Source organism: Zalophus californianus, chromosome 13 (assembly GCF_009762305.2).
Source record: "Zalophus californianus isolate mZalCal1 chromosome 13, mZalCal1.pri.v2, whole genome shotgun sequence".
Lineage (NCBI taxonomy): Eukaryota > Metazoa > Chordata > Mammalia > Carnivora > Otariidae > Zalophus > Zalophus californianus.
In genome coordinates, this window is record NC_045607.1 from 1,670,462 (window position 1) to 1,695,684 (window position 25,223).

Consider the following 25,223-nt stretch of genomic DNA (forward strand, 5'->3'; position numbering starts at 1 on the left):
GCTTGGAATAGCCTATATTGCATCAGGTGGTAGAGATCATACTGGGAAAATGCTCCTGGGGACGCTGCTGGGTGGTACCCCGCCTCTGTCTGCTCTGGGGTGCCATCGTTCCTGCTCCATGGAAATCGAAGCTCCGAAATGACAGGGCCGTGGGTCCTGGTTCTCTGTCTCTCCAGACCTGAGGCCGCAGCGAGGGGCTTAAGAACACTGGCTCTGGCATTGGGTAAGCCTGGGTCAAATCCTGGCTTGAGACCCCTTTTCATAGGTGAGCAATGGAGGCCCAGAGCGACTTGCCTAGGATCTCTCGGTGTCGGCATTTGAACTGGCCTCTGTCTAGCTCCTCGGCAAAGCTTCCTGCCTCCTGGGCTGGCTCACGGCTGGTGACACCGTTGTGGCCCAAGGCATATAGAGTGACTGCAGGATCTCAGGAGCCGAGGGGTACACCTGCTTATAAACTGTGAAGTGCACAGGGCAAGGGCAGGGGGTGCAGCCCGCTTGCGGCTTATTCAGCGATGCTTCCGTGGGCTGACACGTGGGCTGACTGTGTGTCTGGAGTGCGTGGTGGGGAGGCCCGGCACCCTCACCCACCCCCTACAGGGCGGGGACTGCCTCCCGGGACCATCTGGGGGACCAGAAAATCACGGCTATTTCATTATTTCAGGGCCTGGAAAATTACTATTCGTGACAGCAAGCTTAAAAATGAAATAATAAGTCTGTCCTTTTAAAAAGCAAATTGTGACACTGGAATATTCATGAGCTGTGACTTCATGGGAATGGCAGCCGGGAGATTAGCATTCGGTTAAGTCAGCAGCACAGGAATTTAGGGAAATGCACTTGTCACTCTGAGGAAACGAGTGATTAATACTTTTCCTGTTTGCGGGGCCCCTAGCCGGCGAATTTTTAATGTAATAATTAATTAACCTTGGGACCACTCCTATCTGCAAGACTCCCAAGGCCTCGGGTCCTCGGGGCGGGGTGCGGCCATCTCACACATGCCCCGCAGGGAGGGTGTCCGTGACCTCTCGGCTGGTGCTTGAGTAGGGTGCCCCCCAAGCCCGCACCCGCCCACGACCTCAGCATGGCTTTACTTGGCCACAGGGTCTTTGCAGATGTGATCGGTTAAAGATCTGGAGATGAGGTCATCCTGGACTGAGGGTGGGCCCTGTATCCCGTGACAGGTGTCCTCTAAGACAAGGAGAGGAGGGGCACGGAGGAGGCTCAAGGAGGGGAGGGAGATTTGGGCAGGCAGGGCAGCAATGGGTGCGGCACGTGTCCACGCCGAGGGGCGCCCGCGGCAGGCCGGGGACAGACCCTCCCCCACAGAGGGGCCCAGCCCTGCCCACGCCCGTGGCCTCCAGAGCTGGATGAGAGTAGATTCCTGGTGTTGGCAGCCCCTGCTTTGTGGGACACTCCCACACTCGGCGACCTTGGGCGGTGGTGCCGGACGGAGGGCAGCTGAGCATGGGGCTGCATCCTGGGAACCAGGAGTGCCCCAGACACCGGCAGCAGGTGCCAGGTGCGGGCTTTTGCGTGAACAGGATAAATGACCAGATGCCAGCCTCTCCTCTCTCTGGGCCTGGGCCTCCCACTGCAGGGTGTTGGCCCAGAGCTGTGCTTTTCAAACTGGGCTCCCCAGGGCACCCACAGGGGTGACGGGGTTGTTGCTTCTTGTTGGATGCCTCAGTTTCCCCCTCAACCACCTCCTCCTACCTCTTGCTCTCTGGAGGAGAGCTCATAGTCATCCTTTATGGCCTGTTCCCATTACCCTCGCAGGGGGGTGCTGGCCGAGCTGCTGTGCCCTCAGAGTCGGGCACCAGCCAGCCGGGCTCCCAGCAGGGGCCCTGAGAGGACTCCAGCTGGGCCCTGCCTGCGGGTCACCAGGCAGCCTGCAGGACCGCAGCTCGCCCCCGCCCTCTAGTGGCCGCCTGGAGGCACGGCGGGGCAGCCGCTGTTGGAGGCTTTGGGTCCCCTCAGGCTGGGCCGCCCTGGGGAGCCAGGAGGGCCAGGGTGGACGCCCCTCGTGGCCAGACCTGGGGTCCCCCTAGCCAGGATACGCTCTCCAGGCTTTGTGGCCCAGTCACTGCCTGCGCGGGGCCCAGGAGCTGAGTCCGGGCGGGAGTCAGAGGGGTTGGGGACACCATGGGGAAGGAGGTCAAACCCTTGGTACCACCCAGGGCTCTTCCTGGGGACTCTTGGTGCTGGGATGGGAGCCAAGGCTCGTGCTGACTCCCCATCGGGCCCTGGGCCTGCCGCGTTCAGACCAACCAGCCCTTCTTCCTGAGAACACCTCCCAGAGTGGGCAGCCACCTTATTCTTGCTGCGCTTCCAGCACACAGTAGGTACTAAATAAACACAGGTGGGGGGCGAGGCAGGTGCACCAGGATGAGTCAGGTGCATGACGTGCTTTAGAGACCAGCATCTTTTGGGTGGGGGGGAGGCAGGGGTTAGACACGGGAAGAAGCCGGGCCGCTGGGGAGCTCTAGGGCAGGGGGAGAGGCTGGGTATTTATACGCCGAGGCTCAGCCACGGGAGGAGCGTGAGCTGTGACCCTGCAAAGCAGCAAAGACAGCTGCTGACAGCGCCCCAAAGCTCCGTGGCAGTCCTCCCTCGGCGTGTCCACGCGTGTCCTAATCCTCATCTGGAAGAGGAAATAGCTCGCTGCATTCAGCTGCCTTCCGGCCCCGGCCCCTTGGACACCCCTGCACATCCACCCCTGCACACAGAGAGCAGAGCTCAACATCCCCCCCCCCCCGCCCCTCAGGTGGCGGCACCGCTGTGCACCTTGTCACCCACGCTGGAGGCGCTCACGGCCTCCTTGGTTTTGCTCTCCCACCGACACCTGCCCTCCATCAGACACATTTCCAAGCCGGGCTCGCCTCTCCTGCCCACAGGACACTGTCTTCACTGTCTTGGTTCAGGCCCTTCGCATCACCCTCTGGAAGGACGCAGTGGCTTCCTGGCTTTCTCCTGCGTCCAGGCAGCCTCCTGCCCTCCTCCCTACCCCCACCAGAGTCACCACCATCCACACCACAGCTCCCACAGCCTCCAGTGAGGTCCACTCGCTGTAGTGCAACTTCCTGTGTCCTCGCCCCCCTGGGCGCCTCCAGCCTCCTTCCCTCCCCTCACCGCCACGGTCTCCCAGGTCGCCCAGCCGCTGCGCTGAGAGACCGCTCCCTCCTTTCCACATGCCATTGCTCCATTATTCTCCATTCCTCATTCTCAGCCCTCCGATGTCACTGGGTCCCCTAAGCGCCCCTGGTGCACTCCTCCTCTCTGGATCTTCTTGCCCGGGTGTCCTTCCGTCCTGTAAGACCTCATCTGCATAGCCGCCAGCTCCTGCACTGGGACGCCTCTTCCCAGGGCAGAGCTCCTGTCTCCGGCCTTAATCATTCCTGTGTGCTCAGTGAGTAGCAGAGGGTCTGACCCATAGAAGCAATTACTCAACACTAGACTGGACAAATGAGATTTGGGCACAGTCAGAATGATTCTGGGGGAGAGTGAGGATGTGTGTACAAAGCAGCTTGGGGACAGACCTTGGGACGACCTTCCCATTTAGACTGCCAGCCTCCTAGAGCAGGAGCCCTGCGCTGTTCGTCTCTGCTCAGTAAAGGAGTTTTGGATGAATGAGAGGAGTGAGTGGCTGCAGATCAGCCACCTCGTCTAGGTCTGGCCCAAAGGGCCGCTTCCATATCCGTCATCCTCACAGGGAGTGCGTGCAGAGTCCCCGGGGCGGGTGCCCCAAGTTTCTGCTAGCGGTTCTGCCACCTGAGCCGAGGGCCGCACCCTGGAGCCTCTGAGCAGGAGGTTCAGGTGAGGCGGCGGGGCCCGCATTCCTAACAAGTTCCCAGGTGCTGCCCGTCGCCGGGCTGGGGACCAATTTCGAGAAATCGCTCCAGAGCAACGCCGTCCAAAAGAAACGCAAAGGCTGCCTCCTGTACACTTAAAATTTTCTTGTAGACATCTCTTTAAGCAGTAAAAAGAAGCGGGGGAAATTAATTCAGTACTCCCAGACTGTTGTTTCAAGAGGTAATCAATATGGGGCGCCTGGGTGGCTCAGACGGTTAAGCGCCTGCCTTCGGCTCAGCTCATGGTCCCAGGGTCCTGAGATCGAGCCCCGCATCGGGCTCCCTGCTCGGCGGGGCGCCTGCTTCTCCCTCTCCCTCCGCCTGCCGCTCCGCCTGCTAGTGCGCTCTCTCTCTCTCTGCTAAATAAAATCCTTTTTTAAAAAGATGTAATCAGTATAAAGGCAACATTGGGTATTTTTCATTGCTTTTCCCCGCGAAGTCTTGGAGATCTGTTGTGTATTTTACACTCAGAGCCCACCTAAGAACGGACCACCAAACTCAACGGTCCCGCGTGCCCGTGGCCGGAGCGGCAAAGCGCAGGCAGGGGCGGGATGGGTGGAGCAGCAAGAGAACTACAGCTCCCGGCAGGCCCCGGGCGCTCCCTGTGACGCACTTCCGGCGCGGCGGCGGGAGGGCCGAGGCCGCTAGAGAACCACATCTCCCGGCACGCTCCGGGCGCGCGCTGTGAGGCACTTCCGTCGCGGCGGAGACAGCGCGCCCCCGGCGGCCCGGCGGCGGGAGCGAGGCGACCGCTCGGCCCGCGGCAAGTGACGGGCGGCCGGCCGAGGGGAGCCGGGGCGGGGCGGCGGCGCCCAGCGAGAGAGCGCGCGGGCGGCCCGGCCCCGCCCCGGTGACCTTCACGGCCTGGGCGGCGGGCGCAGGCCGGGCGGCGGCGGCGGCGCGATGTTCGTGCAGGAGGAGAAGATCTTCGCGGGCAAGGTGCTGCGGCTGCACATCTGCGCTTCCGACGGCGCCGAGTGGCTGGAGGAGGCGACCGAGGACACGTCGGTGGAGAAGCTCAAGGAGCGCTGCCTGAAGCACGTAAGGCCGGCCGCGGCCCCAGGCCTGCCGCCTCCCGCCTCCCTCCGTGGCCGCCGCGCTTCCCGACCTTCCCCCCTCCCCGGGCCGGCCCCGGGCCGAGCGCCTGTCGTTGAACAGCTGCAGCGGCCCGAGGAGCTAGGGGCAGGCGGGGAAACGGAGGCAGGAGACGCGAAGTCGCCGCGCGCGGCAGGGCCTCAGGGTTTCCCAGCCGCTGTGCTTGCTTGCCCTTGGGGTGAGGCTCTCGAGAGCCGGGGGGCAATGCCCGGGGAAGGAGGGACCCGCCGAGGAGAGGTGCCTCCCCTTCCCTGCAGGCCGGCCTGCGCGCAGGGCCTGCCGCCGAGGCCCTGAGCCCCTGCTTCCGCGCGGCCCTTACGCTGACTCGTGGGTGGAGCCCGGGGAAGGGTCTCCCCGCTGGGAGAGCCACTTTCTACGGATTATTCATGCGAAGTACCCCTTGTGTGGCTAGTTGCTCGGGTTGCTAACTTTTGGAGCTCGTTTGGATGGCTTTGTCTCGACCCTTCTCACCGGGGCCGGGCTGAGACGCCCGTCTGACCCTCGCGGCCCAAGGAAACTCCACTGGGCACCCTGGAGCGTTTCCTTGTCAGAAGGTAGCCTAGCCTTTTGGGGCGGATTCCACGTGGTGGAGGACGTGTTTACGTGCCCACGAACTCCGGTTACCGGCTCATTGTAGTAACTACCCCCGGAGACACTTCTGAGTCACTTGTGAGTATGCTTCCGTGGCTTGTTCTGTACTGTCCGGCGCAGGCTAAAGAGCGCTCTGGTTGGCAGAGTGAGCCCTCTTCTGGAACACGCCGCATGTCAGTAACTCGCATCAAGGAGCGGGGGGCGCCGGGCTCCCACCCTCCGGCAGGCACGCAGTCCCTCTGTCGGGTCCTTTCCCCACGTAGGAAACCCCAGGACGGCAGTTAGCCAGCAGGCTGTTAGAGCCAGGCACCGGTGTTTGTCCAGCGGTGTCATTTTAACAAAAACCTTCCTCAGGCGCCCTGTCCCCCTCCCCTGAAACCCACCTGGGACAGGAGCTCCTCGGGGGCTGGGCCTGTGTTCACGTGTCCAGGGCCAGGCTCCCAGGGAGCCCCAAACAGACGTGTGGATTAATGGAGTACGTGGAAATGGATTGTCAGGCCAGAGCTGCATGGACATGGCATGCCACCTGCTGAGTCAGGCAGGCAGAAGTCAGGGGTAAATGGGAGTGGCATTTCGCTCAACTCACTAATTTACATAGCTATCATAATATTTTATGAAGGGGAACGGGAGATGAGAACTGTTTGATCCACAGATGCTTGCTAATGAATTTCAGGAGCTCTTGGGGTTCATTAGGCAGCCAATTTGAATAAGATGCTAATTATCCTGGACCTGATATTGATTATTCCAGTCGGGATTGAGGTGTGTCGTGTGGGATTTTTCTGGCACTCTCCTACTTTAAATTGAGATTTTATTCCACTCTGCAGTCTCTCCAGGTGTGGAGGAACGGCATGAATCAGGGGACCCAAGAGCTGAGTCGTCAGAAAGTATTCCCACCTCCGTGCCCGTCCTGTTCTGTAGGCAGGGCGTGCTGCCTCTCGAGCCAGCCAGAACGCTTTAGTTAGAAAAGAGAGTTCTCAAGTGGCATACTCGGATGTCACCCTGGAAATCGTTCCCTGAATGTCCTGTTGCTGCAGGCAGTGAGGCTTCGTGTGCGCTTGAGCTTCTGTCCCTCCTTCCCACTTTGCCCCTGGTGCAAGCTGGCATCATTTTTCCTTCCTCCTTGAAGGGGACGGTGTGGGTGTCTCCCCACCCCCTCCACTTCACCCCCATGGTCCTGTTGGGAGTGGGTTGCTTTCTCATTGAGGGGTATTATCATCAGAACTCGTAGAGAGATGGATTGCCACACTTGCTTTTCTCTTTTTGGGTTTTTATATCGATTGGGATCTTTCATGAAATTGCCACGACAGGGCGCCTGGGTGGCTCAGTTGGTTAAGCGACTGCCTTCAGCTCAGGTCATGATCCTGGAGTCCCGGGATCGAGTCCCACATCGGGCTTCCTGCTCAGCAGGGAGTCTGCTTCTCCCTCTGACCCTCTTCCCTCTCGTGCTTTCTATCTCTTGTTCTCTGTCTCTCAAATAAATAAATAAAATCTTTAAAAAAAAAAAAAAGAAATTGCCACGACATAACATGGTACTTGTTCATATGGCTGTTAATGTTTCTTTTTTTTTTTATAAGAATTTTATTTATTTGAGAGACAGAGACAGCAAGCACACGAGCAGCGGGGAGGGGCAGACGGAGAAGGAGAAGCACACTCCCTGCTGAGCAGGGAGCCTGAGGCAGGACTCTATCCCAGGACCCCGGGATCGTGACCTGAGCTGAAGGCAGATGCTTAACAAGTGAGCCACCCAGGTGCTGCAAGCTGTTCACGTTTCTTAGATCACATGACGGTGCATCTTCGGACGACATAGGACATCAGGTGTAGGAGGAGCCCCTCTTGGCTCTTCTGGGGAGGAGGCAGGTTCAGGAGGTGTCACAGCCTCCCTTCCCAGGCGATGGGCTTTTCTGGGGCTATTTTGCTGCATACTCAGCTTGCTCAAAGTGCTTCTGCTGAGAACAAAGACCCAGAATGAAGTAATCGCACACAGTACGGACGACTCATGCCTGTGTTGTGCTCCTGGCACGCTGTTGGCATGCTGCACAGGATGGTTGTTTCAAGAGCCAGATGAGGATTGTTTTGGAAAATTGTGTTTCATAGACTGTATTCTGAACTTGTCAAATCCACTAGCTGGCGGATTTCAGAATTAGCAGAAGCACACCCCATATTTCTGGGAGCAGAGCCAGTTTCGGATTCAAGGCGAGTGAGGGGGCGGTGTCTGCTGCTGTACGTGGTAGGGGTGTATCTTCTTATGGGCTGGGTTCCACCTTCGTCCCCTTCAGCCCTGCCAGTTTATGTGAATGTGTGACAGCCCCCCGAAGCCTTCACGCCACAGGTGTCGTTGCAACCCCCTGTGGCCTGGACATCAGTGCCCCCCACCCTGGTGTCACGTTCTGGGGTTTCTGGGGCCCTGGCCAGTGAGCTGTAACTGTGTGCCAGGCCACCCCCTTTGAACACCCAGGAGGGGCCCTGCTAGCGGCTCCTGCAGCTTCTGGGTCTGGGTGGTGGTCGCTTGGTGAGCCAAGGCCCGAGCAAAGGCCGGTTGCTCTCCTCTCGGACTTGTGCAGGCATCGAGGTGGTCAGGGCCCTGTTTCTGGCTCTCTGTGGACTAGCTTCTCTCTCGGCTGTCTCTCATGCCCCTTCATGTATCTAGGAGAGAGAAAAGTGCACAAATCATACTTCGATCTTTCAGGGAACAGTGGACCTGCTATTTTCATTTTAAAATGACTCTCCAGATCTTTCCAGACGAAGGAAGCGATTCAGGTTGCCACTAATTACCAGCAGGGTATTTTAGGTCAGGCTGTGAACCTATTTCAGGAGTACTTAGTGGGTTGGTGGACAGATCGCTGCCCTAGGGGATCAGATGTTGTGGCATTTTGTTCAGCTTCCAACATTCATGGGAGTTCTTTGACTTTATCTGTGTCTTAATTTTCTAGCTAGTAACCAGTAAATGCCTGGTGTGGCTTGGGGTGTCAGGTCCTAACATCATTAGAGTTATGATTTATTTTCTATCTTGAAATATATGACTTTGTCTCCCCCAGTGTGCCCATGGGAGCTTAGAAGACCCCAAAAGTGTGACCCATCACAAATTGATCCACGCTGCTTCGGAGAGGGTGCTGAGTGATGCCAAAACAATCTTGGAAGAGAACATCCAAGACCAAGGTAGAGGCCTCATAGGGCAGTGGCGGGAGCCATGGTGCAGCTGGGAGCCGGGGAGCGAGAGGCAAAGGCGCCCTTGGCGTCCGAGTCTGTGCTCCAGGCTGGGGCCGAGCAGGGAAACTGGGTCAGCTAAAATGGTTTTATTCTTCCTTTGTTAAAACAAAGTGTGCATTATGGGCTGTTTGTGAAAAATTGGACAAGCAGCATCCATCTGAGAAACCAGATGTGAACTTTATTTTTAATTCTGTGTCATAGCAAGACCAAGGCCTCCAGAGCTGCTGCAGGCTTTATTCTGGGGCCGGAATGTACAATTATGGTTATTGTTTCAAATGTCCTAGGAAGATACTCTTATTCTGTGCACATCTATTTAGTTGCTTAGAGTTTGTGTCTGGAGGCTCTTGGGGAGAAACCTTTGGTTTTCTATTTGTCATTCAAAGGATGATTTTAATTCTGGGATTCTCTTAAATAACCTCTTTTGAAAGTACTGTTTATAGACCTTCATTGAGCGTGGAGGTCAAGCCCACAACCAGGTGGGAGCCGGCCAACCTTGCACACGTGGCCTCAGTTTAGCTCTGAGGGTTGAGGCCAGCTCTCCAACCTCAGAAAACTGAGCCCATTGAAGTGAGGACGTTTTGCAAGTATTCCCACCAGATCTTTGCAGGGTTCTCAGGGCTGTGTTGTGTGTGCCTCCTGGGCCACCAGCCACCTGTGTGACCCATGGCAGGGTTCTTGCCACGCCCTGGAAGCTGTATGCGGGCGGGAAGGCAGGGAAGCACGGGCTTGGCTTAGGCGGCACCCGGGGGGAGCCCCTGCTCATCTGGCCTTGGGTCCTCGTGCGCCCATTTTTTTTTCTTTAATGTTTTTATTTATTTGAGAGAAAGAGAGAGAATGGGGTGGGGAGGGGCAGAGAGAGAAGCGGACTTCTTGCGGAGCGAGGAGCCCAATGCAGGGCTCGATCCCAGGACCCTGAGATCATGACCTGAGCCGAAGGCAGACGCTTAACCGTCTGAGCCACCCAGGCGCCCCTCTCTTGTGCCCATATTGCCATCTTATGGAGGAAAACCGTAACCAGCTTGACAGATGTCTTTTTTTCCTAGATGTCTTATTGTTGATAAAGAAGCGTGCTCCCAGTCCACTTCCTAAGATGGCTGACGTCTCGGCAGAAGAAAAGGTAAGTTTCAGAGTTTGGAACCGGAAGTCGTGGTTAGAGTCTCCCACCCTCCAGCCCATGAGAAAGAAACCTTCTGGGTACGAGGTATTCCCAGACCCAGCAGGGCCCACAGTCAATAATCACGGGAGCCTCCCATTGTGGCCGAGCCCCTCCTGGTCAGGGGGCAGGCGTGCAGGGAAGCCTCCATGTTGTGTTCCCTGGGCTGCGCGTCTGGCACCTTCTCGAGGTGAGGGTAACTCCTCTTGTCGGGCGAGGCCTGCACCCACAGGACAAGGAGAAGGAGTGCAGGGAAGGGGTGGGGAGCAGCGCACTAGGGCCCCTCTCCCGGGAGTGCAGGTGCATGCGCAGTGAAAGGCCAGGGTCCCCTCACACCTGCGCCCAGGTGCAAAGCGGTGCCATCTTAAAAGGGCAGCCACACTAATTTCACAGTTTTCCTTTGTTTCTCTCAGGTAGAGTTTCTTATTCATGCTTTGAAATGCCAGGAAGAGTGCTCACCCCGGAGAAAGCAGGCCAGACTCCTTGGGCTGGGCCCCGTGCCTGCTAACGGAACGAGCTGTCAGGGAGCAGAGCTATCTGAGGCCCTCCTGTGGGTTGGGCGGCACAGGAGGTGCGCCTTTGGCTTCGCGTGCCTTCTTATCTGTGGCCACACCTGGCCAGTGCCAGCTCGCACACGGGCCAGCTGCTCACCCCATCTCCAGGAGACAGATCGGGGCCTGCTCTGCCCCACCCTGAGAGCTGCCCGCGCGAACCGCGGTTCTCAGGTTACAGTGTTGGCCGTGGTGACCAGTGTAGACAACAGGGTTCCCACCGCCCTGGCGCCTCTGGGTGACTTTGGGCGCCTCGCAGCACACCGTGGACCTCACTTGGCAGGTCACCTTTTCTGTGCACATATTTGCAAAGTGAAACATTATAAGACGTTAGTGCCTGTTTTTGTGAATTAGTATTAATTTTAGGTGAAAATAGTACACATTTATGAAGTCAAATAACAGTATTAGTCTCTTAATAAAAGCAACCTCCTCCCGCCTCTGTCACGTGCCCTAAAGGTGCCCTCTTGGAGCTCTTTCAACCATTCCTTCAGTAATTCTTTTTCTGATTTCAAAACCACACGCAGAATTGGTTCGTTCTTTCTTTCTTTCTTTCTTTCTTTCTTTTTTTTAAAGATTTTTTTATTTATTTTTGACAGAGAGAGCACGAGCAGGGGGAGCGGCAGGCAGAGAGAGAGGGAGAAGCTGGCTTCCCCCAGAGCAGGGAGCCTGATGCGGGGCTTGATCCCAGGACCCTGGGATCATGACCTGAGCCGAAGGCAGACGCTTAACCGTCTGAGCCACCCAGGCGCCCCAGAATTGGTTATTTGTTAGAATATCAGTTTTTGATTCTTTGGCTCCTTGATGTTTGGAGTGTTTTCTTTCCTGACACTGGTTGAAGATCTTAGGGTTTTCATCAGTGTTAGTGTGCACGTGCTGTTTTCCGTTAGGAGCAAAGGGTCCTGAGATTATTTATCCTTTTTCATGTAACTTTGTTTCTCCTGGAATCAGTAATTACCTTGTCAACTTGTTCTCTATAGGCTTATCACTAATTTTTTGAAATTCTTTGCTGGGATCAATAAATCCCTCTGGAAGCAGGGTCCCCCGTATGAGGCCATCTGCCAGTCCCCGCTGTCTTGGAGACGTCGTCCCTCCAGCTCCTCCCTGCAACACCCCTCTTCCTCAGTGGCTCCAGGCCTCTTGTGCAGCCTGGGCCTTCCCGCCTAACTCCTGTGTTAGAGCTTCTGAACCTTCTGTATCTGGACACTTCCTGTTGCCACCCCTCATGGTACCATGGACGCACCAGCCTAAAACCGCACATAGCTCCCGGTCTGTAGGTCAGCAGTCTGGGCAGGCTCAGCTGGGCCCTGCGCTCAGGCTCTTGGGTTCAAATCAAGGTGTGGCTGGTCTGCATTCCTCCAGGGAAGCTCTGGGGAAGGGTCTGCTTGGGGCCCCTTCAGGTGGTTGGCAGTTCCTATGGCTGAAGGGCCGAGGTCCTGTTTCCTTGATCTGTCAGCTGGGGCGCTTTCTTTTGGCACGTGGGGCCTGCCACTCTTCCTTGCCACGTGGTCCCCTGCATCTCTGGAGCCAGCAACAGAAAGAGCCCCGTCCTTTTTCAGGGCTTGCCTGATTAGGTAAGGCCTCCCAAGGCAGGTCATTTCCTTTACTTAAAGTTGGCTGTGCCACAGCATGACCTTACCCAGGGTGCAGCCATCCTGCTCACAGGCTCTGGGATCGTGCAGGCATGATGGTCAGGAGTGGGGTCTTAGGGCCATCTTCAGATTCTGCCTGCAGAATTTGGTCTGGTGGAACCTGGCTTCTTCTGGCATCTAGAAAGGGAAGGGAATCTGGAGACACTCCAGCATCGAGTGGCTGTTGGTGAGTGCCAGCCATGTGCGTGCACAATGAAAGTGTCGGTCCCCGCTTCCAGGGTGTCCACGGGGCCGTGGGACTGAGGAGTCGTCTTCTGTGCATGCTCCACTCCCTCTTCCCCCATTCCCTCCGGGGTCTCTCGACATCTGGGGAGGCTGTTGAGAGCTCTCAGATTTCATGGTTTGCACGGATGCAGGTCTTCCGCCTCTGCTGTGCTTGGCGTGCAGAGTCTGGAGATTCATTTGTTTTTGTTTTGAAATTTTTCTGGATTGTTTTTGGAGAATGCCCTCCTGTTGTTTTCTCTTCCCTCTTTCTGGAGTTCCTGTTGGATGCTGGACCTGCCTTCAGGATGATTTCCTGGCCATTATCCTCTGACTGCTGTGGCCTGTTGATGTGGCCGTGATAGTTTACATTTCCCGGTGGGGACTCGGTCTCCGACGATGGCGGTGCCCTGTCCCTCCGACGGTTCTCTGGCATGAAACCCTCTTCCTTTTGTTCTCTCTTTCATGCTTCTTTACTTTTCCCTTTCTCATTTTGGTTTCTGTCTTTTGTGTCGGTGGCTTTCCGAATGCCCCTGCCCCTCCTTAGCTGCCTCCTCAGTAAGAGGCACGGGGGGCTCCCTGGCTGCTCTAGGGGTGTGCCTGCAGCTCTCGCTGGGCTTCCTTGTGGGGCAGACCCAGCCCTGTGCCCCCCCTGCCCCACAGCGGTGAGTCTCCTGCTCGGTGTCCTTAAAGCCACTAGTGATGGGGGGCTGGGTCTTACTGTCGAGTATCAGCATGGTACCTCCTTTTCCTGCTGCTGAGCCCAGGCTCCCTGGCTTGGGGGCTTCTCAAGTCTGCCCCCCCCCCCCCCCCCCAGGTGGTTGCTGGTTGAGCAGGGTGGTAGAGGAGTGCTGTTCTCAGCTCCAGCTGCTCACTCCCAACCTGGTGCACTTCCTTTGGGCTCTGGCGTTGGCCTGGAGTCGGCCGGGCCTTGTTTCTGGTCGGGCTTCTGCTCTGTGCTGACCCCCTTTCTGTTTTCTGTTTTGGAAGAACAGTCTCCATCTCTCCCGTTCTCTCTGTCTCAGGAGTCTTTACCGTCTGATACGGTTGTGCTGTTGGAGCAGGGCTTCGGGAGCAGGCGGGGTGAGTGCGTGTTCCTGGTCCCAGCACAGCCACAGCTCACGTGTGATGGTCTCTCTGTGGCCACGAGGGACCATGTCTGTCTTCTCTCCTGCCCTGCCACCCTCTGGCCATGACAGGCAGGAATTGTGTCTCAAGTGAGCTCCAAACCTGCAGGGACCCTCTGCTGCCGACGGAGAGTGATTCTCTCCCTAGTCAAGCTCTGTGTGCTCAACTTACGTGGTCTTGCCTTTTACTGTGCTCATATTCATTTCTGACTTTCTACTTTTCTGTGTAGAAAAAACAAGACCAGAAAGCCCCAGATAGAGATGCTATCTTCCGAGCAACTGCCAACTTGCCGTCCCACAACATGGACCGGGCCGAGGTTCAGACCAACGTCAGAGACGTGAGTGCTCGCTGTGGGCCGCACCTTGGGCTCATCACGTCCGCGCGAGGGCCGCACGGCCTTTTGGTGGTACTTTGGGAAGCCGGGGTGAAGGGCAGACAGGAACTCTGCGTATAACCTAAAATTATTTTGAAACAAAAAGTTTAAAAAGACATCGGAAGGCAGGACCGAGAAGATCGATCCTACTAGGAGTATATTAGAGTTTTGCTCTAAGTTTGGCAAAAACTTGTAGCTAGAAGTCTGGACTCTTAGTTACTTTGGCTTGGAAAGTTCTAAGCTAAAAACGTAGAGCGTGTCCAGTGTCCCGTGGACTGGCCCAGAACCAGGGGTGTGCCCGCGCTGTGCAGGACTGGGACAGCGTGGCCACCTGATCCAAGAGCGCCACCTGCTCATGTAGCAGCAGAGAGTTCCCTACTGACCAGGGCACCGGGCTCTGACGCATGTCCCCAGGCTACATGTGGGACTGCCCCACAGTGGCTCTCACGTGCTGAGGCCCGTTGTGGGGAAGAGGGGCGGCTGACCCCTTTCTCGCCCGTGGGACTGGGGACGGTCTGTCGGGGTTTCTGATTGCATTCCCAGTGGCCTTCTTCCTCAGTAGGGGCCAGTTGGCTGCAGCTGATGCTGCTGTGCCGGCCAGCCTCTGGCCAGGTGAGAATCGGGGGCCTGGGTCTGGGAGGCCCATCCAATCAGGCTGACCTCTTCTGCTTACGTAGCGGGCTGGCGCTTTCTGCGTTGGCCAAAGGGCTGAGCAGTGTCTCCAGATGTTTCTCGGTGTCGCCAGTCAAGTAGGCATGCACACAGCCTATCTATGCCAGCAAGGCCTCTCCTCCGCGCCAGGCTGAGCCCTCCTGCCACTCTGTGGCCCCACCCACCTCTTCCTCCTTTGGTCTCCACATTCCGGAACCAATAGCGGCATAGTTGGACTCAAAGATACAGAGTTGTAGGGCCCAGGAGTGTGGTTACACATCCAGGTAGATCTCTTGGGCACTTGGAGAAGTAAGAGCCTTTTTTTCTTTCCCTGCAGTTCCAGACAGAACTCCGGAAAATCCTGGTGTCTCTCATCGAGGTGGCACAAAAGTTGTTAGCGCTGAACCCGGATGCAGTTGAACTGTTTAAGAAGGCGAATGGTATGAGCATGCCCCAGGTTGACCGGACCCTGCGTTCAGACCCTGCTGTGTGCCCCGCCTCCGAGGCTGCGTCAGCTCCCCGTGGCCCCCGTTCACACTCCCCGTGGTCCCCGCGTCAGTACTGGGGAGACTGAGAATGCTTTACGCTTGTACTTTCTGTTGATGCGGGGCTCCTGTTCAGCCTGTTGGCTGAAGGTGCCTTGTTGATTTGCTGAGATTTAGGGGGTTTGGCGTGCAGGTGGGGCCCTGAGGCTCTGGGTGGGGGGCAGCCCTCGCAGCAGCCTGGCCCTCACAGGTGGCCCCGTCTGTCGCCCACAGCGATGCTGGACGAGGAGGAGGGCGGGAGCGTGGATGAGGCGGCCCTGCGGCAGCTCACGGAGATGGGCTTCCCGGAGAGCAGGGCCGCTAAGGCCCTTCGGCTGAACCAGTACGTCCGGGCCATCTCCTCCCCTTGCTGCCGACACTGGGGGGCTCCCCTGGGGTGATGTCCTCCGTCCCAAACTCTTAGATTGAACCGTTTATAGTAGACGTGAGTTTTTAAAGAGAGACCTTAAATACGCATCCCAGAAGTAACTTAGTGGGGCATCTCGAAGTGTCTTAAGACAGTGGCCCTCGCTGGGAACGTGCCGTGGGCAGGCTTTCCTTCCGGGTCCTCTCGGGGCCGTTGTGTGCAAGCACCACGTCAGAGCCTGCGTGTGTCAGGGACGTGGCGGCTGGAAGTGCGTGCAGTGTCCCCTCCGGCAGCCTCTCATGCTTGCCTGGCCTCAGCCACTTGCTTCTGCGTCTACGCGTGGACCCGAAGCAAACGACTTGTACCTCAGAGGACAGTCTGTGGGCTGTGCTTTTTGCCTTGGACCTAGATTCTCACGTGTACCTCATCAGTTTGCTCCCCAGCCTTAGTACTTGGGTTTCTGTGCTCAGGCAGGGGTCTTGGGGTTGTCTGGGGCAGGGCCCAGAGCGTCACACCCTTCGGTACTGAGATTCTCCCAACGAGGGTCACCAGAGAGGCTTTCCCTGGGGATGTCAAGGAGGCTGGAGGCCCTGGGACTGGCCTGGGGGTGCTGGAAAGAGTCTCCCATTGCCTTTCAGCATGTCGGTACCTCAGGCCATGGAGTGGTTAATCGAGCATGCGGAAGACCCGACCATTGACACGCCTCTTCCGGGCCAGGCCTCTCCAGGAGGGGCGCAGGCCGAGGCCGCCCCTGAGGTTGCCCCTGAGGCTGCTGGGACTAGCACGGGAGATGAAGAGCCCAGAGATGAGCTAACAGAGATCTTCAAGAAGATCCGGAGGAAAAGGGAGTTTCGGGCCGACGCTCGGGTATGTGTTCCTGGGCCCGGGGGCAGCCAGGCGGGGTTGCCGTTTCTCCACGTGGGAGTAAAGCTGGGTGAGGGGCTTATGGACAGGCCTAAATTCAGTTTTTGTTTTTTTTTTTTAATTTTTTAAATTTTTTAAAGATTTTATTTATTTGAGAGAGAGAGAGCATGAGAGGGGGGAGGGTCCGAGGGAGAAGCAGACTCCCCGCCGAGCAGGGAGCCCGACGCGGGACTCGATCCCGGGACCCCAGGACCATGACCTGAGCCAAAGGCGGTCGCTTCACCAGCTGAGCCACCCAGGCGCCCCTGAATTCAGTTTTAAGTTGCCCTCACACAGATCCAGGTGGCTGCTTGTCCTCCGAACAGTGGGCTGACACATTTGTCGTCTGAAAACGACAGGGTCCTGTTCACGTCGCCACTGCTGGCGAGCCATGGCAGGGCGACCGCCAGGAGATGGGAGGGTGGCGCGCTGCAGGATTGCCTGCGGACAGGGAGGCAGGGCGGGCTCTGAGCCTCTGGCAACCCCGGCATCCGCAGGATCCGAGCCCCGGGGCCCGGCTGGCTCTGGCTGTGTCCCGGTGGCCGACATACCGTTTGTTGCTGCTGCTTTGTCATCCTTTTGTTCTTGATGCTTCTGTGGTTCCCTGTTGCCCACTGGTCAGTTCTTTACTAGGCTTTTGGTTTCCTCTGGGATGTTTTCTGTGCTTTAACCCTGCGTTTTTCTTTCAGATTACAGATGCGTGAGCTCCAGGTGTTAGGGCCCCGAGCCCACACGCTCTCCTGATTCTGCCCGGGGTGCGGTGTTGTCAGAGTGGCCTCCCCTGCGGGCTTGGGTTTCCCTGGGAACCCCGTGTGGCTGGGCTGTGGGATGCCCCCCTGTGGGTGACTGTGAGGCCGGTACCCTGGGCTGAGTGACACCACCCGCCGGGGGCCTGGTTTCATGTTAGGCGCGCAGGCAGGGCTCCTGGGCCCCTGTGTGGTATAGGCTGTGGCTCTGGGGTTGATGCTTCCCCGCCCGGGGCCCCTGCTTTTCCACCTCCCCTTTCCTTTTTGGGGGGCAGACCCTTTGCAGGGTCCTAGTCTCAAGCTCCAAGTCCTCACCTCTAGGGACCCAAGGCCCACATCCTGTCTGGGTTTGGCCACCACACCCCTGCCCCCAGGCCCTGCTGATGGCTCCGGCCGGTTCCCAGGGCACAGCCATTGTCAGGCTAGTTTGCTGCTGGTCTTTGCTTTCTGGTGAGCTCAGCTGTGCATCTGGAAGCGTTTCTGCTGAGCTGGAGCTGGTGTTTCTAGAGCCCGGTCTGTGTGCTGGGCCGAGCCCTGTAGGACGGGTGCTCTGCCGCACGGCTCCAGGCTTCCCCTGAGGGTGCTCCCGCGTTGTCCTCGTCAGGCCTGCCGCTGCTCAGCCCTGTCCCGTGGGCGCCACCTCAGCTGTCTCGGTGCGCTCTTCTCCCGAGATGGGCACCTGTGGCGGGCCTTCCCGTGGCCTCTTTGTGGGAGAGGTTCTCTGAATATTGTTATAAAAGGCTGTCGATGCCGGACCAGCGCGTCACAGTCTCCCACCCTTTGGTCCTACACCATGCGAGAGAAGAATCCGTGAGGACGGGAGTGTTCGCGCGGTGCCCGGGAAGCCTGGATCCAAGAGCAGGGCTTGCACTTCAGACCAGAAACAGACTTTTTGCTGTCCTCCTCCTCCCCCTACACCCCTCATGCCAGTGCCAGTGGTGGGGGACAGCGAAGTGCGGTGGGCAGGGCAGGAGGGAGTGCGTGGACCCCTGGCGGGAAGGTGGGGGCACCTCCCCGTGGTCGCCGTGCGGAAGTCCTAGGGCATCGCTTCCCCGGGCCGAGGTGGGAGGGGGTGACAGGGGAGACTCGTTTTCACCGGCAGTCATGGGGAGGTTACCCTACCCTTAGATTTACTGGGAGGCTCCAGGCGACTTTACGTGACTTGGGTGTCAGACTATGGCACGGTGGGTCCTTCTCCCGGCACTTGTGGGTGGAGCCCCCCATCCTGGGGGTACGAGCTGGTTCAGGAAAGCACACGACGTGGGTTGTGGTAGGAAAGGCTGCCTCCTGAGCTCTCTGTCCACCATTTGGCTCTGGTGAAAGTCTGTCCTGACTGCCACCTGTCCCCGACTTCCTGTTGGGTGCTCTTTGGGACACCTGACAGTCCAGTTCGGACTGAGCCCGGCCGCAGAGGTGTGGCGCTCTGTGGCCGAAGAGTGTGCCGGGCTCTGCGGGTTGCTGCCCCGCGGTGACACCCAGGTGCCCGGCAGAAGTAGAGCAGTTAAGGCGGGAATTGTGTAAAAGTCAACAATAGGGACGCCTGGGTGGCTCAGTCGTTAAGCGTCTGCCTCTGGCTCAGGTCATGATCCCGGGGTCCTGGGATCGAGCCCCGCATCGGGCTCCCTGCTCGGCGGGGGGCCTGCTTCTCCCTCTGCTCCTCCCCCCACTCGTGTGCGCGTGCTCTCTCCAATTAATAATAAACAAGGTAAAAAAAGTCAAGAGTAAAGTGAAGGACGTAGTGTCTTACATGACTTTTGTCCTGAAAATGTACATCTCCCCCACCCCCCAAAACATTGAACATTGGGTCATTGTTCCCTCCAAGAATCATCAAATGTTCATACTTATAGCTTAAATCTTATTACACGTGAGATGTTTAAAATTAATTTTAGTCTCATGTTTTAAAGTCTGAAGAGCCCCCCCCACCTTTTTCCTCACAAATTAATATTAACGTGACCGCTTTAGTCTTAAATCGGGTTTGCTTACAAGGCCTCTCCCTAATAGCTATTATTCTGGGTAACAAGGCTGTCCGTCTGCAACGAGCTCACGTGTGGTTGTGGAGACCATTTTGTCCAAATGTGGGGACCAACCTACAAGGGTCTGACGTTGGTGTGGCCTGCCTGTGGCATGCTCGGATCCGCAGCTGCACCGACTCGCCCTGGCTGTGGTTCGTCTCTTGCTCAGAAGACACGGACTGATTCTGTGAAGCTGTAGGGAAGCAGAATTGTGCCCCAAAACGCCCTGTGCTGATCTCATCAGCCCCCCACTAGGATGCCATGCTGACACGTGGTCCAAGGACGCAGGACACGCCTGGCTCCCGAGGTGTGCTGTGCGTCCTAGCCCTGCGGCACTGAGTGGGCTGTGCGTTCTCCTGCAGGCCGTCATTTCCCTGATGGAGATGGGCTTCGACGAGAAGGAGGTGATAGATGCCCTCAGAGTGAACAACAACCAGCAGAATGCTGCTGTGAGTACCGTGCGTCCGTGCGCCAGAGGCTTCCCTCGCCTCGCCAGCGGGATGCGCCCCGGGATAGTCTGTCCGGCTCCTTCCTCAGGCGCTCTGTTGTTGGCTTTCCAAGGGAAACGAGAGGGGACATGGTTCGATGGTATAAAATGTTTTACAGGTTCGTCTTTCTAAGAAAGTACATGTTCTGTGGGCGAGCGTATGATTTGTTTACTAAGTTTGTTGAACCAGCAACTGCAAATCAGCTGGCTCCAGGCTCACCAGCAGCCGTGCCCACGGGACTTCCCGGGGACGCAGCCTGGGGTTCCGTGCATTTCTTCATTCTCCTCCCAGTACTGTGGATGGGTCCTGCCTCACCCCTGTTCGGTGACCGAGGACCGAGAAGTCAACAGCTGTTTGCCTGAACCGCGGTGTGGGGATCAGTGTGGCTCTTCCTTCCTGATGTCCGAGCCCCCGGGCCTGGGCCCCACCCTGGGAGCAGCCCCGGGGGCAGCTGGTGCTGGTGGGAGCTCAGGAGGGACTCACGAGTGTGGCTCTTGTGTTTGCAGTGCGAGTGGCTGCTGGGAGACCGGAAGCCATCCCCCGAGGAGCTGGACAAGGGCATTGACCCTGACAGCCCTCTCTTCCAAGCCATTCTGGATAACCCGGTGGTGCAGCTGGGCCTGACCAACCCGAAAACGTTACTAGGTACGTGGGCTTCCCCAGGGGCAGACCTACCACACCCCACAGACATCACCGAGTGATGGCGATGTGTCCGCCACTGTCCGTGACTCCTGCCTGAGTCACCCCGGGGCTGGCAGGCAGGCTGTGCTCACGGGGTGGCGGCCTCCTGTGTGACGGCTCCGGACGAGCTCTGGAACCAGTTAGAGTGGCCCGTCTAGATTGGGGGAGCGTGGGCGGGTGTTTGCCTTTGCTCTTCTTGTTGTGGGGGACTTTTGGCCCCCATTTTGTCTGTGAAACACAACACATGAACAGAAGCGTGTGTGATTTTTCTAATCTAAAGAGTAATAGTAAGACTAATAGCCACACATCTACATTCAGCTTCAGAAGATGGCGTTAAAGGGGCATCTGGGGGGCTCATTCATTTAAGCGTCTGCCTTCGGCTCAGGTCATGATCTCGGGGTCCTGGGATCAAGTCCCGCGTCCCCTGCTGCACTGCTGTCCCCCCTCCAGCTCTGGGAGCGAGCCTTCATTGTCGCTCAGGCTCCTCGGGGGTGGTGCTGCCTGTGTCTGTCACCCGGAGCCCTTGTCCCCGCGTGCCTGCCCCTGTGGGCAGGGTGGGTCCTGGGCGGGCTTCTGCATCCAGTGTGACTGTGCCACAAGGCGTGTCCCTGCTCTGCCATCTGGTGGGACTCGCGTTGTTCCCTTGGGTGCGGCACTGCTTTGGGCGGTCTGCCATCTCCGGCCTTGCCTGTGGGCCGGGCGTGTGCAGGTGGGGCAGCAGGGATGCGTGGGGCTGCCTGCATGCTCTGCCCCCACGGCCCCCACGATGCCTGCTGAGAACAGCTGCTGCCCCAGCGGGCACAGGTGTCTGCGGGCTTGGCCCTCGCCCGCAGCTGTGAGGCCCAGCCCCTTCCGGAAGCTTCGGCCACGCCGGGACCCCAGCTCTGAAAGGCCCATCTTTTGGCTCTTTTTCTTGGATCGTTTTTCTTATTCAGTTACTATTTCCTCACATGTGCTGGGCGTTGATCTTTTTTTGGCTATTTGTATCTTAAAAATCGTTTTCCCATTCCTGGCGTTTTTGCTGACTCACTGTGATGTATTTTAATGTATTGAAAGTGTGTGTGTTTCATCTGAGAAAACCCTCCGAGCTTGAGGCGAGGAAGACGTTCTCCTTTGTTTCTAGGAGTCTTGTCAGTTTTGCTTTTCTCATCTGAGTCTGTAACCTACCTGGGAGCGTGTGCGGTGCAGAGTAGGGAGCTTTTCTCTTGGTCCCCAAGTTCTGGCTTCGGGGGCGCGTGTGTACGTATTTTCCTTCTCTGTGCGGGACGCGCAGGCCCCTCACTCAGAACCCGGGTTCCCCTGCTGCCTGCAGGCCTGACCGGAGGAAGGAACGCACTGCCTTGGGTCAGTCCACAGCCCTCTGCTGTTGGCTGGTTTTGTCTTTTCTCGAAGAGGGACTTCCATCACGATGGACATGGGATTTTACTGAATGTCTTTCCCCATCTGCTGGGACGGTCCTATGGTGTCACGTTTGCTCATGAGAAGCCTTTCCTCACATTTCCGAAACAAGGCAGGCAGAGCAGGTGCCACCCGGCTGGCGCCTGGTGGGGCTGTGGCCTGCAGACGGCGCTGGGGGCCCCGGTGCTGCCCAGCACGGGAGGGGCTGCGGCTTTCATGCCCCGGCGCTCCGCCTGTCCCCGGGAGGGCCTCCAACGGCCGCCAGGCCCCCACGCCACAAGGACACCTTTCTGGTAAGTGTTTAAGGTAACTGGTATCACTTCAGATGAGATAAAGCGCCCACCATAGCTCATCTGGGATGAGCAGGAGAGGAGGCAGAAGCCGGTGGAAGTCTCCTTTGCCCCCACCCCCAGGCGGCGGGTTTCCTTCTGAAGCATCTGCAGGCCTGTGCGCCGTCCCGGTTTACTCCGCGTCCTGCCGGTGCATCCCTATGCTGCATCTTCTGGCCTCGCCCTTTAATTTTTTTTTTTAAAGATTTATTCATTTTAGAGAGAGACACACACTCGGACTGTGTGTACACGTGGGAGAAGGGGCAGAGGGAGAGAGAATCCCGAGTAGACTCCCCGCTGATCGTAGAGCCCGATGCAGGGCTCAATCTCATGACCCTGAGCTCACGACCTGAGCTGAAATCAGGAGTCTGACACTTAACCGACTGAGCCACCAGGCGCCCCTTGGCCTTGCTGTTATAAACGGAGGAGTTTAGCAGGTACAGATCTTTGATTCTGTACAGAGGCCTCGGGTTGCACATGCTGTTCCCATTTCTAGTCACTCAAACCGCTCTTCCCCTTGTGGCCTTGGGCTGGCCACGGTGACCGCTCCCGTCTGTACTTCCTGCTTCGGGTGCAGCTCGCGTTCTTGAGAACAGCATGACCGGGTTGGGGCAGCGGGCCGCCCCCCGCCCGCACCCCCACACTGCGTGTGCCGCCCTCGCGTCCCTGTGTGGCCTTGAGCGTCTGCTGCCTGCTTCAGTTGTTGCCTCAGCCTTTGAGCCTGGCTAGGAGCGCTTCACGTGTCGGCAGCTATTCTCTGTCACACGTGCAGACTTTCTGTTTGCCTTTTGGTTCGGAATACTTGTCTTTCTGAAATTTTCAAGTGTAGGTCCTGCCGAAGACCTTCCTCACATACACACCCTTCTGTGTGGTCTCTCACCGATAGCCTGGTTCATGGTTTTGTTCAGCCCTTTCCTCCCGGGAGGAAGGTGAACGTGGGCTCCTTCCCTCACTGGACCCCCACGCCGCCCACGTTCCCTCCCGTTCTCCCGGACACCCTGGTGTTCTTCCAGGTTCTCTGATATTTTTACCCAGTTTTCAGAGGTTTCGATCAGGAGGGTCCCCGGTGATTGTTTTAAGGGCTGGGAGGGCTGTCCATCCTAAATGCAATGAAATCCCACTTTTCTGGTGAGCTGTGGTCCCACGTGACCCCCAAAGAGCTGCCAAGTGGTGGAGGAAGCAGCTCCCTGAGGCCCGTGCACGTGGGGCGGCTCCGCGCTGGCTCAGGGCTGGCTGCCGGGCGAGGGCTGCTCACGCCCATTTCTGGGGGAAACGGCTTTATAGAACTGTTGAGACAATTCATTTTATGTTGTGGAATTGTTCAGTTACATTTTTATTATTTGTTTGCTTATTGACTTATTTATTAAGATTTTACTTTTAAGTCGTCTCCACACCAAACGTGGGGCTTGGACTCACGACCCTGAGGTCATGAGTCACCTGTTCCACTGACTGAGCCGACTGGGAGCCCCTCGGTTATGTTCTTTAAGGTCATTTCCTTAAGACTGAACGTTGATTTTCTCAGTCAGATATTGTTACACGTGCAGCAGTGTCTTTCTGTTTTTTCCGCGTCTGGTGATTTTGCCAGACTGGGATTGGAAGCACAATTACTGACTCATAGGCTGTGACTATTTTTAAAAGATTGCTGATAGCTGTTGCCAAATCGCTTTCCAGAATCCACGCGCCCGCAAGTGCCCAGGCCGCCACCGCCCGCCCGGGACAGGGACGCGGTCTTCAGACTGCGGCTCATGAGTGTGATAGCAGACGCTGCTGGGGGGGTCGTTGAGGGTTTCGTGCGTGGCCCCTGGCGATGCACGGCTCGCCCTTTTAGGACAGTGACTGCCAGGTTTCTGGCTGCGAGTGTGGAGGAGCTGCGTCAGCCGGCCTCACTCTGTCTTCCCCACAGCATTTGAAGACATGCTGGAAAACCCCCTGAACAGCACTCAGTGGATGAACGACCCAGAGACCGGGCCAGTCATGCTGCAGATCTCCAGGATCTTCCAGACCCTGAACCGCACGTAGGCGATGCGGCCGCTCAGCTGTTCTGCCCCAGCAACCGTCCCGGAGCTGGGGGCGGCTCCAGCCCAGGCCCTCTTCCTAGCCCCAGCCAGTTGCAGAAAAGCGTGGAGACCCCTGGGTGCCGCGGGCTGCGGGGGGAGAGGGGTGGGGCTGGAGGGGCCTCCCTGGAGCCCGCCCTCCGCGCCCGCCCTGGGTCGTCAGGGCGCAGGGCTCTTTTCACGCTTTGATCTTCTGCTTGACGACCTGTGTGATGGCAGTGTGCACGGCCGTGTCCAGCCTCTGACAGTGTTTACAGATGCGGTGGCTGCTCTGGGAGGGGTCGCCACCCCCACAGGGTCCCTCTGGGCTCTGGAAACGCTCCTTGACCTGACCCGTAGGCGCTGCTTGCTCCCTGGAGGAAGGCATGTTTCAACCCAAAGTGTTAACGTCAGTACTAAAGTAGAGCAATTCGCAGATGATTTTTCTTTAATAAATAAATTCCCTTTTTCCTACTGTCTGTGTTAGTATCATTTTAATGGCGGAGAAGAACAGAGCGCGCTGGGCACCCCCGCGGGCACATTGACTGTCGCGTACGCCGTCTGCGGGTGAGCTCACGTTCCGACTGGAGCTCGGGGCTCTGTAGGCGCGAGGCCAGGGAGCACCCCCAGGCCTCCTGTGGCAGAACGGGGCGCCAGCCGTTGGTCTCTACCACCGTTTCCTTTTTAAACATTATTTGGCGGGGGTGCGCCTGGGCGGCTCAGTCAGTTGAGCGTCCGGCTCCTGATTTCGGCTGGGGTCGTGATTTTGGGTCGTGATCTCAGGCTCCCGGGAAGGAGCCCCCACATTGGGCTCTGTGGGAAGTCGGCTGGAGATGCTCTCCCTCTCCCCCTGCCCTCCCCCCACTCACGCGCTCTCATACTCTCACTCTGAAATAATAAATAAATCTTTAAAAAACGTTAGTCATGTTGCAAAACGAGGAAATACGTTATAGCTTTCCCTTTTTTCCCAATTCCGCTCCTTATTCGTTGCTTACTGCAGCGCTTAGACACTTCTCAGAACCCCTCTGCTGAAGCAGCCCCCACCTACCTGCGCCCCACCTCAGTGCGCTCCACTGTCGGCTGCATGGGCAGGTACAGGTTGGGGGCCCCTCGCTGCCGGGGAGCCTCCACCCAGCGCCCTCCCCCTCAGTGGCGTTTGGGTGTTTTACGGAAATGCTTCTTTCCACAGATCTGGGATTTCTCATTCTTTCTCACCGTGGTCCGTCTTCATGGGAGCCTCACACTTGTCTCAGGCACAGCTTGGTGGGCTTTGGGAAAGGTGTCTGAGCCGAGGCCTG

General features: G+C 57.6%; 1 protein-coding gene across 1 annotated transcript; it reads left to right on the top strand.

Moving 5' to 3' along the window:
- Positions 1-4,748: 4,748 nt before the first annotated feature.
- UBAC1 (UBA domain containing 1) lies at positions 4,749-24,400 on the top strand. Its single transcript, XM_027616372.1, has 10 exons — positions 4,749-4,886; positions 8,567-8,687; positions 9,782-9,855; positions 13,650-13,757; positions 14,782-14,884; positions 15,203-15,311; positions 15,974-16,202; positions 19,359-19,445; positions 19,991-20,129; positions 23,796-24,400. Exons 1-10 carry the CDS (start codon positions 4,749-4,751, stop codon positions 23,909-23,911), a joined length of 1,224 nt encoding a protein of 407 aa, XP_027472173.1. The 3' UTR covers positions 23,912-24,400.
- The last annotated feature ends 823 nt before the right edge of the window (positions 24,401-25,223 follow it).